Genomic DNA, 15,914 nt, shown 5'->3' on the forward strand with positions numbered 1-15,914 from the left:
CTGGTCGACGACGTATAGAGGAAGGTTCGCCGTGTTGCCACCGTGCTGCACCTTGACTTGTAGGACGCCTTTTGGGATCACCAGGGCTCCTGTATAGGTGCGGAGCTTCACTTCCGTCGGGTTGAGCCTGGCTGATGAAATTGGCGGTATTGTTTGAAAGGCATGACTGTGACAGCGGCACCTGTATCTAGCTCCATGGGGACTGTCACATCATTTACTTTCATCGGTACCATGATGGGCTCAATACTGGGAGCAGATACGCCCTTTACGGCTACCACTTCCGAGCAGGATACCACCGATAACGTTTCTACAGTGTCCTTGATGGGGCGTTTCCCATGCGACGTGCCGTTTCCCAAACGACGTCAGCCGTTCTTCGTACGACGCCCAGTCATTTCTGGATACGTCGAATGGTTCCATCTGGCCCAGTTGAGCAGCAAACTGCGTCGAACTTGCACTGGCTTCTTCGTTCATGATATCAGTCAGCGAAGAAAAGAAAAAGCAGCACTCTTCAATCGTCGATACTGAACAGAGGCTGAATGCCGAGAACACTTGCCTTCCTTGACGCTGCGAAACTCTTCAAAGTCCCACCCTCGTCGCCACGTGTTACGTTTTGCGCCAGGCGTGGCGAAAGGATCAGACAAGTTCCGGATGAACGACGTTTATTAACCCATGCCTGTGGGTTGAGGCTCGGCAAGAAAGAGAGAGGCCGCTAGCAAGGGGCACTCTGCTTTTAACACTTAGTGGCGCATGCGCACTTCGCAGAGTGCTCTTATCAAGATGAGCGCCAGCCGACACAACAAATACCTGAACCACACTTCCGGCGCATGGGTTTTGAACGCTTCTTGGTACACCAGCTGCAGTGAGCGGCGCGTTTTTTTTTTTTTTTTTATGCTTCTACAGCTTCGCCGCGCGCGGTTTTTGTGCGAAATCAGTGTATTAATAAGCAAAAATGATTGCGAACGATCTTTACAAACCTCCATCGAATATGTGCCACGTGCAATTTCATAAAGACGCAAGACGCCTTGTGAAATGAGGAAATGTTTATTGTATTCTATATAAATGCTCGTTGTGGGTTTTTTGTGCATTCATCCAACGTTGTGGCACCAGGTAAGCAGCACTAGCTCCCGTACGAAGCTCCACCAGACGACCTCAGCTGAAAAATTAAATTACAAGCATGTGTCGTTTTAGTATTAACACACACAATAATGCGTGTAGAGGCGAAACGTGCGGAAGTGGTGAATGGGCGGCATTACAAACAAAAGCAGTTTGCTTTTACATACATGGCGTAGAATATACCGGACTCATCCCCAAACAATACCGTACATACCACGAAAACATCTTAATTCCAAGCATTCCCCTCTTCCCGGGACTTATTTCCTGCACTTTAAGAGCACGAATACACGGGCTACTGCGCGTTTCCAAAAGAACTTGGCTACAATCGACGTGATAGTACGCTACAAATACACAGAGGTGTCCACAACACAGGCCCTCAACCAGACCATGGTGGACGCTCGCGTGATTCATTCTACTCGCACTCTAGACAAAGGCGTTGGTGCAACGCCTGTCTTCAGTCGTTCAAAAGACAGAATTGTCGGGTTACATGCTCCTGGTGTTTGAGCTCCCTGGCGTTATCTTTTGCGCGTTCTGCCGGCGCAAGAAACACACTCCAGTGTTATGTCTTGGCAATTGCTCCTTGCGTTTTCGACAAACGTTATTACCGAAAGAAGGTTTAAGTTGTTGCGGGGCCATAAGGATTGTCACAATCTTGCCGCAGTAAGATTCAGTACACGCCCAACTAGCTTTGTCACCATGGCCGAGTTGCTTTTCACTGCGCCATGACAGGTGCGGCGAGTGTGCCTCAACATTATCCCAAAATGCAACGAAATTAATGACAATCATGTTGGGGGTTAGAGAAAGCGTCACGAACTTGTCCCAGTACGATTCAGTAGACGAGAAAAAACCGCGCCACACAGCCGAGCTGCTTTTTGCTAACTGCATCATAAGGCCAGGTGCGACGAGCGTGCCTCATAAGTAACAAAAAAAGTACTGAAAATAACTTTCAGCAATGTTGGGTGTCAGAGAAAGCGCCACAAATTTCTCTTGTCAGTGCATTTTAAAACCGAAACTTAAATGCGGACCCGGGCCTAGCTGCTTTTCCCTAACCGCGTCACAATGCCAGGCGCGGGCATTGTGGGCAATGTGGGGGGTAAGAGAAAGCGCCAAAACTTGTCCCAGTGAGATTCAGTGCACGTGAAACTGCGTCACAGCACCCTGTGCGACCAGCGTGCCCGGAAACTGCCCAAATAAGTTAAAATATTGTTTGGGCTCATAGAAAGCGTAGCAAGCATCTCCCAGTACGAGTCATTATTTCAACTTAACTGTGCCACGACGGCCGAGCTGTTTTTTGCTAACTGCGTCACAAGTCTAGGTTCCGTGCCGTATGCCTAATTGCTTGAAATGTGTCGCGAACTGTCGAACAATATTTCTCACCTTGCCGTAGTCCAATAGTACAGTGGCGCCGTGTCGAAGTGCAGAAGGAACACAAGAATTCGCCGGGAGCGCAACAAACCAAGATAAATCCGAAAATAGTAAAACAGGCAGACGGATCGCCGAACAGGCCAACGCTCAGATGTGTTGCTGGTCTCGCTCGGTTCGGCGGCGTATCTGACGAATGACGTATGCCTCTGGCACGTCATTCGCCTGTCGCTAGGCAACGGAAGAAAAGTAAGCCGCAAAGTATAATTTAACTTATACACGGATATTTTTAGTTTTGCCGGGAAACAATAAAAAAATGAAACAATGTCGGTTAACTTCATTTCACATTCGCTCTTTTTTTTCGATGCTCGCGGCAGCGAACGCTCGGCGTTAATACTCGCGTGACGTATTTTGTGTTGCCAGTTTTCGCCGAGTGTCCCCTCTTGTTGAAATCCTTTCTCTATGGTTTTGCTGTTTTCTACACCGTCACCACCACGTGAAAATATCACTTACGCGAAGAAGAAGAAATGTCTATCAAAATCGGCATAATATGCCATACAGCGTGACGGGTCAGCGGCTCATTTAGAGATTTTTCTTTTCGAAGTTAAAATACCAATCGCCACAAAAAATCTGTGATCTGGCATTTCCAGGCATACTATTGAATACGGACAACTTTTCGTTTCTGACACAGGCGTATGCGTTTGTTGCGGGGCGATAGCACATGTACCATATCTGTGCGAGACATGTCTGTGCGAAACTGAAACTGCGGCTGTGTCTTGATATGGCAAAGTATTTCCCAGTGTGTCATGTGGGGGCGTAACCTAGTGGTGTAATACTGTGCTTCTGGTATTTACAAATATACTAGACGGTGTAATCCTGGATCTGGCACTTTTATTATTTTTTTCTTGCTGTTTATCGCTGTAAAACGCTCTCTGTTGCTTTCTGTATTCAACATTATGTACACGGTAGCCAGGTACCGCGTATTTCTCGTTCTAGAAATGATTTTGCGCTATACCTAGCGCCTCCCAGTATACCACGCCTGCCCAGCGCCCCAGCCTCCAGCGCGCGACACTGGGCCCATAATCCGGCAAGGCACTGGACACTGGGTTTTGCAATGAACGTAGCTACACCCATTTTAAAATTGTGGCTTGTATCATCTCCAACCAATCTGTTTTGCCGGTTGCCATTTCACGCTTACATGTACTCTCGATTACGGGAGAGCCAGCAATTTTTGATATGCCAGTACATTTAAAATGAACATGCGATGTCTCACACTTGCAAGTCTATGAGTGCCCTTTTGTGCAAGTAAGAGTGCATCCGCTTTATCGTGAGCACGGGTACGCTTTAGAGCAAAATGCAATACTCCCTTTTCAGCAGTAAGTTCACTGTTCTAATGTTTGCACATACAACAAATATTGAAAGAGGTCATATAAATAAGCACCAGTAGAACATTCTTTTGGGCTAGAACTCTAAGCCATTTAAGCGAAGTGCTTTCGTACTGAGATATTTTCTGTTCACTGAAGCTACACGTTAATGTTCTATTCTCTCATACGTTATAAAACAGCATGTTTTCCGAGACATAGGCCTTTCTTGAAAAAATAGAGATAGCTTTCGCGAACTTTGTACGCATAACCTATCGAAACACTTTGAAGTTTACCGCAAGTGTTCCTCTCGCTTATTCCTTGTATTTACCGCATTGTCTATAAAACATACTGCTACAAATTGTCTGAATGGTGCTTCAATAAAACACCAACTATATCTGAGAAGTAGAGGCGGGCAAATGTCCTAATTTTCTGCTTTTCTTCTTCACCCTCAGCATCCAACCGTCGTACTCACCTCACCCTTACCCTAAATGCAAAACTTTCCTGATTGCACCTTACCTCACCCTCAGCGAGCGATAATGTGTCATCCGCCATCGCACTCAATTTGTGCGTTTAAATGTACAGCTTACTGTTCCACGAGTGAAAATTGAAAATATAAATCGACACAACTAAACAATGAGCATAATTAATATATGTTGATATATGTGCGCAGAGCTACGAACAACGCACCGGCTGCGTTCACCTCTTAGCAGGACCCGCTTAATACGTAGGGCAGCTGATTAGGAACTTGGGCATGTTGTGATGATACGAATTGTTTATTGTGGTTTGTTTGCCACCAAACGGTATGCTGAGTTTGACCGATACTCGTACAAGCGGGGCAAGTAAGCTGCTGCAGTGGAAAATGACCAAGTTCACGCTATGGCCAGATACTTATGTTGCGCACACATCAAGAGTGACTCAAAATCTTTATACTTGTATGGCGTAACAACGACAATAAGAGTGTCATTTATGGATGGAATCGCTCGGAGTCAGCTTATCAATGAACAAACATTTGCATTCATAATCGAACAAAAAGCAATCTGCCGTATCCCTCCAATTTTATACCGCTGATGACTAGGAACGTCTTCACCCTTGGCTTGTGAATAGTGATAGTGCCAATCGGAGGTTTTGGCACATTGTTGTGTCACACTGCGTGCCTACATCGTGGCAAAGGGCGCTCGTCCCTCCCCTCCTCGTTCTTCTGAAGTGGTTGCCTTTGGTGACAACCGGCAAAGTTCCAGGGAACTGCCGCACCCTTTCTGTTGGTCGAACTGAGCACTCTGGAGACACAGAGCACCACGACGAATCCATTGGCAGGCTTGAGAATTCCACAGAACGACTGACCCTTGCCGTGGAGACCAGTTCATGCAGCTTGAGCTTCTCCTTCGACGAAAGAGGAAACCGACGAGGTTGACGACAGCGCCGGTCCTGCCTAGTCTTGCCGACGATGGTACGCCCAAAGGGATTTAAGGCAGAGCCGGCCCATTGTTAGGGAGAGAGTCGCCCCCAGGCGCCCCTTCAGTCTGGTGCACTCTTCGGCTCCGCTACTTGTATGCTATAGGCGCCCGGCAATCAAGTTTAACTGTACATGAACTGTTTAACTGTATTGTACATGTAACTGTCACGCCACCTAGCAGCGGCGGTGAGCACCCGCGAGTAGGCCCTCTCCGCCATTTCGCCACTGCCCGTTAGGCACTCCGGCCCGCCTGAAAGCCTTTTTTTTTCAATTTTTCAATGGACTCACCGTGGCCTCTCGGCAGCTCTTCCCTGATAAGTGTGAACAGAAATAACAAGCGCACATACTACTGCGTTATGGATTGTCACAACTGCGGAGGGAATGTCGGCATCAAATTGTACCGCTTCCTTTCAAAAACGTGGGAAGCAACCTGGTGGCTGAAGTGGACCGTCGCGGTTCGTGTCACTCTTGAGAATATTTGTTACGTAATCTGCGACGTGCATGCAAAAATAAGAAGGCGGAAACAATAACCAGCAGTATCATCCGTAAAAATGCACAATAAAGGGACAACTGCACAAAAACGCGTGAACTGATCCCCGCTGTTGCAAATTGGTTTAGGTACTTGTTTAGCTCGTCTCACTCCAACACAAACGCGCACTGGTTGTTACTTGTCAAATGTAGCTTCGTAAGCGCTCCGTGCTGGAGCTTTCTACGCACTGTGCTTTTTGTTGTGCCTTAATAAGCCAACGTGCAGCTCGTTTCTGCGCCAGGATCAAGACGCGACTGCTGAAACCGGGCTCATTCATGCCGATGTTTTCTCGCGCTCAGAGCAACAGAACTAAGGCTGGAGTGCACCGCAGCCCACGCCGAGTAATCGCAAATTAGCATTTCTCTCACGCACGCTAGCACACATTTGTTCAGTCTTCACATTGTTTAGTCTCAGCTGATTGCTTTCCATTATGCTTCAGCGGTGATGGCCTCTCACATTGGAGCTGGAACGACGATAACAGAATAAGGTAGAAGCCCTTTGTTCACTGAGAAAAAAAGCACCCACCTACCAATTCGCCATAACCTCTACAATTGTGATATGCAAGGCACGCTAAGTAATAGAGCTACAGATGACAGTTAAAAAACGTATACGGCCGGATTTGCTCACTTAAGTGGAATAAAATAATTATTTGTTAACTTACTTTGAGTTCGCCGTCGTAAGGATGCTTGCTTTGTTGTGACAAACACTTGGCGACCCACCATAGTTGCTTATTGGCCATGGTGTTCGGCTGCTAAGCACCGGGTCGCGGGTTCAAATCTCGGCCTCGGCGGCTGCATTTCGACGGTGACGAAATGCCAAAACATCATGAGTACTTAGAGTTAGGTGCACGTTAAAGAACCCAGGTGGTTCAAATTATTCTGGATTCCTCCACTGTGCAATGCCTCAATCAAAAATTCGTTCTGGCACGTAAAACCCCATAAGTTATTTAATTTAATTTACGCATTTCGCTATGATGTCCGTGCTGTTTACCTCTTTTAGACGATATACATGGTTGTAGCCGTAAAGTTGACCCCCTTTCTCAAACGTCGGTGGTTGAAAATGGGCCTCGATGTATTCGATTGCCTTAAAATCACAATTTGAAACTACCGGCAGGTTTCAAACGAGCGCCGCAAAAGCATGCCTCCATAGAAGTCGCCGCCTCGCGGTGTTTCGCGGAACTGACAGGGTGGCGCTGACGGCTGAGTCAATCGCTGCGCCGCCTGACCATTGATGGTAGCCTATTACCTGCTATATGTAAGTAATGTATAAACCTTTTTGTCTTCTCTTCGTCGGCTCCAAGAGTCTGTCTCTCGTCGTCTACCCCGAGTAGCAATACTCATATTATTGGGTTTTATTCGCGTGGCACTAGACATTGCTATTAATTCACATTCCAACAGTAAATCACTTTTGTTACACAGTGCAAGTAGACCCAGAGAAAATTCAAGTATCTCCAAAGATAGCCTATACCCTTCGTTGACTTTTTCTGTCAAAGGCCACACAGTAAGGTATTTAAACCATTAGCAGCGATAGAATGGTGATATTATGGGCTGGTGGAACTATTGCAACAGCAAATGGAAAGGTGTTGGCTCTCTACAGAGACATTTCCAGCAGAAATCCTTGTATAGAGGACTTTGATCGTACTTCCTTGGGGGGTGCACTGAAGGAGACTTTCCTGCTTGCAAAACATTACAAAACGTTGTGTCTAAGGAGCGTGAGATCTCACATTAAGCAGGGCAGGGATAGAAAGACTATAGACACGATGAAGAATTGCTGTCTTTCGTGGCCTCTCTTTTCCATCTGGGCCATCTTTGCGATGCACGAATATGCATGATCAAGCTGCATTGTACGCTCGCTGGACTTCTAAACGACATGCTGCGATGAAAAAAAAACTATATATTGCAGTTCGACTGGCGCCTACATTGTCAAGTTTTACACCATTTATTTTAACCTTGTGTGTGTTCAACGCCGCCTGCGGGCGAAAAAATTTATAAAACGTAAGAAACACAGAAGGTCATGGCACACAATATCTTCTGTTCTCCGTAATTTGTTACAGGAAAGTGAATTTCTGATTCACGCCATTCGGTTGTTCTGCGGGGCGCAATGCGCGTGATGCGAATCTGACTTTATTTATAGAGCTGCTCAGTAAATGCATGGCAGTAAGATGAACAAGCTCAATACTACAACTTACGCACACGGTCGCATCATAATTTATTTGAGTAACAACCTGAATTAACTGGTAACAAAACGATTTTCGATAAGGAATGAAAGAGATACAGAATGTGCGCAGATCCAACGCGCACCTTAGAATCTGTGAGAAGGGAAGCTTTCGTGAAGCGGTTAATCAAGTGCAGGTATAAGTTCGCCAGCAGTTTTCATTACTCTGTCGTCGACGCAAAACTAATGAGTGGCCCCGCATGTGTTCTCGTCCACCCGTGTTACGCAATTTGACACACGCGGCGATCGTCTCGAAGAGCTAGTTGACGTTGGCGCAACACAAGTGTACGTGCAGTTGTGGCCTAGTAAGGACCTATAAATCACGTGGTGCACATCATCAATGTGTTTTCTAGTGCTTGCACGCTTCTCGCATATAGTATTGTACGTGATGCAATAAATACCACGTAAGGAAAGAAAATTAGGACCAGTGATTAGTTTGTTGGGTTGATGACCTGGGGGCGCGAGGTTCGATCCCACTATCGGACACGGATATAATTAACTTTTTCTTTGTTTTTTAGATAGCTATTAGGCAGGACAGCAGCACCCAGGCACGGTCAGACAAATCCACGAGGGCTCTCAAAAAAAGTTTCGGTTTAATAGCCAGGCGCACGTGTAAAAATCCACGGCAACCATATCGCCCGGAGATAATGCCGTCGTGCCTTACCACAAAGTCTGACTGTCGGCCCCGAGTCAGAATCTGCCAGTTCGGTGGCCATCCCGACCACCCGTATACGGCTCGCATCGATGCATTGTGACAGGGACACCAACGAGACAGAGATTGCTGTTGCCTGGATTGGGTCAACAGAAATCGGCCGAATGTCGTCTCATTGTCATCTCATCGTCTCATACACTGGGACACCAGGCTACCATGCTTCGCGATCAAATGTCAAGCGCTTCGAGATGCGCGTAATGCAGATTACTATGGTGGCCTGAATCACCGATTCTTCATTCAGCCTCACTTCTCCCCTTCTCGCGCCCAACTCACGAAGTTCGCCCTCTCTCACCCGGCCTAACCCCTGCATTCTTTCCGACTTCAAGCTTTTCCTCGGGCACACCTCACGCCGTGAGAGTCAGGGCACATGAGGATGGATACGCCCTTGTAAGGGCCTGCCCTCATGAGTGTGCCCATATCTGCTGAGTATATAGGCACGCATGTAGGGTCCTTCATTTTCTGGTAGTACCCGATAATACCCCATTTTTCCTCTAAGAACAAAATTTGCGAAAATAGCGTTAAACCTGATCTCTTGCCTAAGTTTGTCCTTTGGTAAAGGATAATAATAAATGCAGGTGCTACAGAACTGGAACGCTGCTCACCTTTTGTGAACGAAAGAAATTATATTATTAATATTATTACTATATGAATTTAGTATATGCTTTGTTTTCACCTAGCACTTCATCGGAAAGTGGCGTATACAAATATAGAACGTATTTAGCGTTTGCCGATGTTTACTAAAAGGAATCTTAATCTTTTAGTAGTCGCATATACATGAATGTGACAGCGGTATATTTCCTAGTATTTCCCGCACGTAACATACAGGTAAGTGGCGGTAATGCGCTAGGAAACTAATTTACGCCGCGCTGTCGCTTATCTGCATTGCGAATGGTAGCTGTGATGCTGAAAGGATGTTTACCTCACTACGTTACATTAATAGAAGGGTGGCTAATTCGTCTAGCTTGTAATGCATTAATTTTGTTGCAAGCGAGTATATTAGGAACCAGCAAAACAGGACAACATCAGTCAACGACAAAATGCCCGAGTGCCCCCCCCCCCTCCAGTAAGATGAACATAGAAATGCCCCCAATGCGCTATATAATGTACGACAACAAGCACATGTAAGGGAAATCATCACACCTTCTGCGAAGCATGGCGGTGTGTGCTACTTCTCTGGTGCTTTATTCCTTCGTTAAAAGAACTGCAGATAACAAAGAAGCGATCACCAAACTCGTCTCTACTTGTTTTTGTTAACGTGGATTCTTTAATTGTCTTAATAATGCCTGACAGCGAAGATTTCTTGCGATGAGTTCTTCACATGACTTGCGAGAAGCTCTCTGTGATTTGATGTGCTGGTGACTGAGTTCGCGTGTTTAAATAGAACACTTGGGTGCAAAAGGATACCACTGCATATTTTAATCGTTTGTAAAAAAAAAAATACCTGAAAACTCCCTAACCTTGGCTTGCCAGACAACAGAATCCCAAATTTTTGGACCCGATTAGCACCCCCCCCCCCCCCCCCACACAGACACACCGAATCTGAAGACAGCATAAACCCCTAAAACGAAGGATCCCACATATATGTAACAGCTTCCAAATATTGCTCTTAAAAAATGTAACGGTGCATTCACCACGCAGAGTGAGTTGCACGACAAAAATGAAAAAAATATAGCAATGTGTGAATATTATCATTTCCGAATATTGATCTAATAGTTTTTCTATTTGATTCGCCTTCATTTCAAAAATTCACTACTTGAAGTTGTCGAATATTTGTTTCAGTTAGATTACAAGCGATAAAAACACTTATTGGAGTCGACAGGGAGAATGGCAGATGCAAGTATTGGTTGTTTCCAATGATTATGCGTAGGATAGCCGTGGTTGCTGCGCCGAGGCACAGTTGCTCAGAAAACGCACGGAGCAACTAACTTCTGCTCAGCAGTTTCATGTAAATCAATAACCAACACCAAGTCTTGAGGCAGCTTATGAAATTGTATTCTCGGTTTAGGCAAATCAATTTATTCTTTCGGCCATCTCGCCACGTTTGAATACCCCTCAAAACTGCGTATAGAGCTGTAGTATTTCAGTTTGCCCATTCAATGAACACAGTGCTTAACGTGCATCGTGCTGTTCCTGAGTTCCATTACTGCTATTGAGGTAGTGTGCCATATACGATCACCTTTCAGTTGCTCCACCTTTTCAGGCTCCTCAGTTGACCGAACGTCTAGATCTGAACGGCATTAAATGTTTCAAGGAAAATAAGCTGTCTTCGTCTTTTACCCCCGATGGAATCCACGCGACCTTTATATTCACGTTATTGTAGAAATGATAGGTTCGGTTTTTAATTGCGACAGTCGAAGGAAGTTTTGCTCGTACGCTCGTATTCGGTTCTATACAAAAATTTCTGCATTCGAACATCCCTAGAGAAAAAAAAGAGAAAACAAGCTCAAATGGTACGCAGACAGATCTTGTTTCTTTATAACTAGGTTGTTTAAAAGCAAGCTTCTTCGTTGGCAGTTTCTTCAGTGTACTTCCCTTTTAACTTTTGTTTACTGCAGGAAGCAGATGATTATGCTGGGACTCTATGCATATGGACAGTGAAGCTCGCAATCTGGTGCAATCAATGCCCTTAGTGTTCGTAGTGCAGCACACAAGGGCCGTGTATAAGAAGCCAGCAGACACTGAACACAGGAAGAGCAAACTCTTTTCAGTTAACTGTACTTAAGGGTCATTTATGCTGATGTCTACATGTGCCCGTATGTCGGTCAAGAAATCATTCGCTGAAAAATTCTGTGTACGAACGTGTACATGAATAGAGGTATGAACGAACGCACCGACCAATCAAAGAAGGAAGGAAACAGCGAACGTGCAAAGAAATAGGCCAACTTTTGTGTGAACAAATAAATCATTCGCTTACGTTAAATAAGCGCCAGGGTAGGAGAGAGTCAAAATTTGGGTCTGCTTGATTATTTATGGGTCAGCGAATAAACCGACGTAGAATGAATGAGTGCCGACACGCGCGGTTCCTTTTTTTTTTTTCGGGCAAGCCGGGAGCGTCGTTGGGCTACTGCCGACAGTGGCGCCCCCTGGCAAACGCCGTGCGCGGGCGCGCATGGAAAGGGTGAGCACTGCGAGAGGGAAGGCAGGAGCGAACAAAACAGCAGGGAAAGGCATCTCCCTACTCGTAGCGAAACGCGGTCTTTGGCGCGCGGTTGCAGCCCGCTGTGCGTCCCGCAAAGGCGCGGTCCGTTCCCGTCGGCGTGATCCGTCTCCGAGCGGCAGCTTCCAGTCTCACATCATTCGTTCGATGCACGGCTTCCGGCCTGTTTGTTCGAACTCATCGTGAATTCCGTCAGTGTCTCGAACCCCCCCGTCAAGTGTGCGTACTTGCGGACTTCACCAGCCAACTTTCACACATTTCCGTGCTGAACTGTGTACTCGAGATACCTGTTGCTTCGGATTTTCAAGACAGCTGCGCAGGAGAGCAAGCTTATGTTAACGGTGTATTTAATTTCCAGTCTGTGTTAAACATTTATACCTCATTACAGGCAGTTTCCGATCTTAGTGCACCCTTCCCGACACGTGCGATAGCAGATAAATAGAGCTGAACGACTTCTCTGGCTATATTTTCTTTTTTTTTCTTCAACAGTCAGCGAAATGCAGCAATATTGCCAACTGGAATTGGTGTTTTGTGGACATTAAGGTGCGTTCTTGTTCTTTTTTTCCGGGTGTGCTCGTCGTACAAACTTTGTGGCTAGTTGGGCCGAAGACTGACCTAGCGTTGATGGGACTTTTCTGCCATCTGTACAGTGAGTACTCGTGCTCTAGTTCAAAGTAGTGACAACGTAGTTACTGCGCGAACCTATAAATCATCTTACACACCAAACGCTTTCCTACAGTGGCTTCCAAGCGCTGGTGACCGGAAACTGGCACTTTGTCGAAATAAGCTTTTGCTTCGAAATACAAAACTACTGCGAAAGGCGCTGCGTTTCGGACCACAAACCGGCGGTGGTCGTCAAATCAGTTTGTGCAACCCGAGCTGCGGGTCGCAAGCCCGCATCTAAAACAGGTGAGCGACAGCAATTGTTGCTGTACAGTTCGTCTAAGAAAGTTCAAGGAGAGCTGTAAATCAAGAATCTCCGGCCCGAATACCGACGGCCCTGACCATGGCCTTGCCAGTGATGCCGCTACCCACGGTGTCGGAAGCGCTGACAAAGGGCGCCAATCTTTCGGCAGCTCTGGGCCACGCAGCCACCGACCCTACGCTTGCCTCAGGTTCCTGGGCGCCGTCCGAAGAGAACTCGACAGCGCCGTCGTTCCGGCTTAATCTCACGGCTGACGATTATCCTCCCATGATTGCTCTGGGCTTCGAGCTCCAGGCGTTCCTCATCGTGCTGTACAGCTTGACCGCACTGCTCGCTCTCGGCGGCAACGTGATGGTCATCGTGGTGCTCGTGCTAGGCCGACGGTCGTCGCGCGAACTCAGACTGTTCTTGGTGAACCTGGCGCTGTCGGACATTGCCATGGCCGTGTTCTCCATCCCGTTCACCTACACCGACTTCATGCTGGGCCGCTGGATCTTCGAGCCGCTCTTCTGCCCCGTCGTGCTGTTCATGCAGCACGTGTCGGTCATAGTCTCAGTCTATACGCTTACCGCCATCGGCATCGACCGGTGAGTACTTCCAAGAGCTTATCGCTCAAAGGTTTTGTGCTTGTGTTTATTCCTATAAGAACTATTCTTCTGTCGATGGACATAAATGTTCGAGATTCGATTAGAGTTGGCAGTACTATTGTGCGGTAATTGGTACTCCTCGCACTGTTTGTAGCATTCATTCTCAAATTTATGCTTTGCCGTTATCATCCCCAAACATTACTTTTGCCGCGGCTTATAATAGCTTACTGACACAAAGCTTTAAGTCTGCTGTCAGCGTATCTTAAATCCTTAGGCGGAAGGTGCTTGTAATCAAACGCATTAAGCATTATCACACAAGCAAATGTACCGATTATAAATGTCTACGCAGCTTTCATCAAGACTCTCTCTGACGTGCTAAAGAAAATGAAAAACACGCTCCTGAAAGAAATGCCTGCACATAAATATCTGCAAATCTCGATAAATGTATTGTCAATAGTCTTCTCCGAGCTCTGAAAATTTAGCACTAAGCCCGGTTTTAACGTTAACTAATAATCAATTGTGTTGGTTTAGAAAACTGAAAGTATGATTGCCACGGAGTTACTTTATGTAACGACAAACAGCCGATCCCTTCCAAATTTCCCTTAGCAATTATGACGCCGCCTTAATCCTGGCTTCCTGTGAGATTAGCCATCGCGGTCGTTCTATCGTTGTCATTCGTTCTACGTCATGCGTATCCTGTGCATGATGGAGGACGTCATGTTTATGTTGAGAGAGGCGGTTCGCAGTGGAAAGACCGATCTGTGTCATGTGGTCTCAACTTGTAAATGGTTTCTAAGCAGCAGCAGTGTTCTTCACAAACAGCTATGAAAGCTTCGCTTAAAACCGATTAAGTGTTATGACATGACAACATGCTTGACGGTTTACGCTATATTGCATGAGTCGAAAATTTCGCACATTGCTTCTTTTCAAAAGTGGCCAAGGTAGATTCATATTTTCATAAAATAAACACATTTGCTAGTGTTTGCGGGCAGCTATTCCATGTGATAATAGTTACTGGCTGCGTAAGGCTAGCAACTATTATATGCCAATGGCCGCGGGTGAGCGTTTGCCATGCCAAAATTAGAAGGTGATGCGAGTTTCTTTCAGGACTTCAACATGCCAACTCCTTGCGGTTGTGACAGAATAGAAGCACCGACATTGCCCCATGTTGCCAGAGCTTGAACTTTATTTTTCTAGAGCGCGTTAAGGTTCCTTGCTGCCGTTACAATATATTTTTTTTTGCATTTTCTCTCGCTTTTTGTACGTAATTTATGAAGCGTAGTAAAAGTGCAGTAAGGAATCTTCTTACTGGATTTTTGCTACTATCATTATTTTCACAATGAAACGCCAGGCTATTTAACATATTATTACCAAGGACAGCCAGAGACGAAGCTTCACGTTTCAAGTTTGCTTCGTAGACTCATTCACATTTCTTAATAGACTCCTGTGATATCCGGGTATGTGGCAAAAATATTTTGGCTGTTTCAAATCGTGGCATATTATTCAACAGTTATTATACCGGATGCTGCACAGTAGCCAGTACTTGGATATGGTAAAATACAAAGTTATGATTTCCCGCTGTTCAAGGTGTTAATTTTAATATTGTACAGTGTGCTCCACGCTGGTGTGCGGCAAGCACGTATATTAGTTTCCCCGCCACCACCAGATTTCATAATGCTGATTTATTTAGATTTAGGAAAACAAGCATTACGGTGAAAATTGCACATCACACTTACTTACAATAGTATACTTTTTTCTGACCACAGTGAAAGAATTTCGCAGTAATGAGTCGTTGAAGAGGATAATTGACATCGCGCTTACCCATAAGTGGAGCTCTAGCACGATACGTATGATTTTCAGATGAAAAAAATGTAAGACACGAGGTGGCCTGGCGCTTTAGTATTCAATTACCTTTCTAGCAGTGTCGAATTTTATCAATTCTGTGAGGCCAACAAAGAGAACAAAAACACTTCTCACCGAAGCTTGACTTTCTGTTGTACGCTCACCTACAACGCGAAAAAGAAACACTTGGCGTAGACCGACGTCCGCAATCGTCTTTTTAAAATTCGAAGGGTACGCTCCCGTTACTGGCGCAAGGCTAATTCATCACATGGGCCATCTTTTATATAAATTTTGCGTTAATGTGGTTCTCAGTGTCGTTTTATACTTTTAGTTTTAATTCGTGTTAGCAGCGTTGTGTCGTTTGTTCGCTTAGGATCATGTTCCCTTTATTTCTATGCGGAGCTCGATATCTTGAGCGATATGCGCATAAAATATAAAGAACCAAGCAGCAGTTTTTTTTCTTTTAATATAAAGGAGGTGGTGAATGGATGACGCGTTTCAGAAAAAATAAATGCAAAGTGACATGGGCAAATAAAAAACATGGCAACTCGAGCACAAAAGAGCTGCAACCGACAATGGCGGTGTCGAAGTACAGAACTGCAAAATTTTCGCGCATCCCTGCAGAGAACGACAGCGCGAAGAACAGCACACTCTTC

At 45.7% G+C, this 15,914-nt stretch overlaps 1 protein-coding gene across 1 annotated transcript; it reads left to right on the forward strand.

Moving 5' to 3' along the window:
* Nucleotides 1–12,910: 12,910 nt before the first annotated feature.
* On the forward strand, nucleotides 12,911–13,420 carry LOC126548341 (neuropeptide Y receptor type 5-like). Its single transcript, XM_050196484.1, has one exon. The coding sequence runs from the start codon at nucleotides 12,911–12,913 to the stop codon at nucleotides 13,418–13,420; it is 510 nt and encodes a 169-aa protein (XP_050052441.1).
* The last annotated feature ends 2,494 nt before the right edge of the window (nucleotides 13,421–15,914 follow it).

This window comes from Dermacentor andersoni, chromosome 1 (assembly GCF_023375885.2).
Source record: "Dermacentor andersoni chromosome 1, qqDerAnde1_hic_scaffold, whole genome shotgun sequence".
Classification (NCBI taxonomy): domain Eukaryota; kingdom Metazoa; phylum Arthropoda; class Arachnida; order Ixodida; family Ixodidae; genus Dermacentor; species Dermacentor andersoni.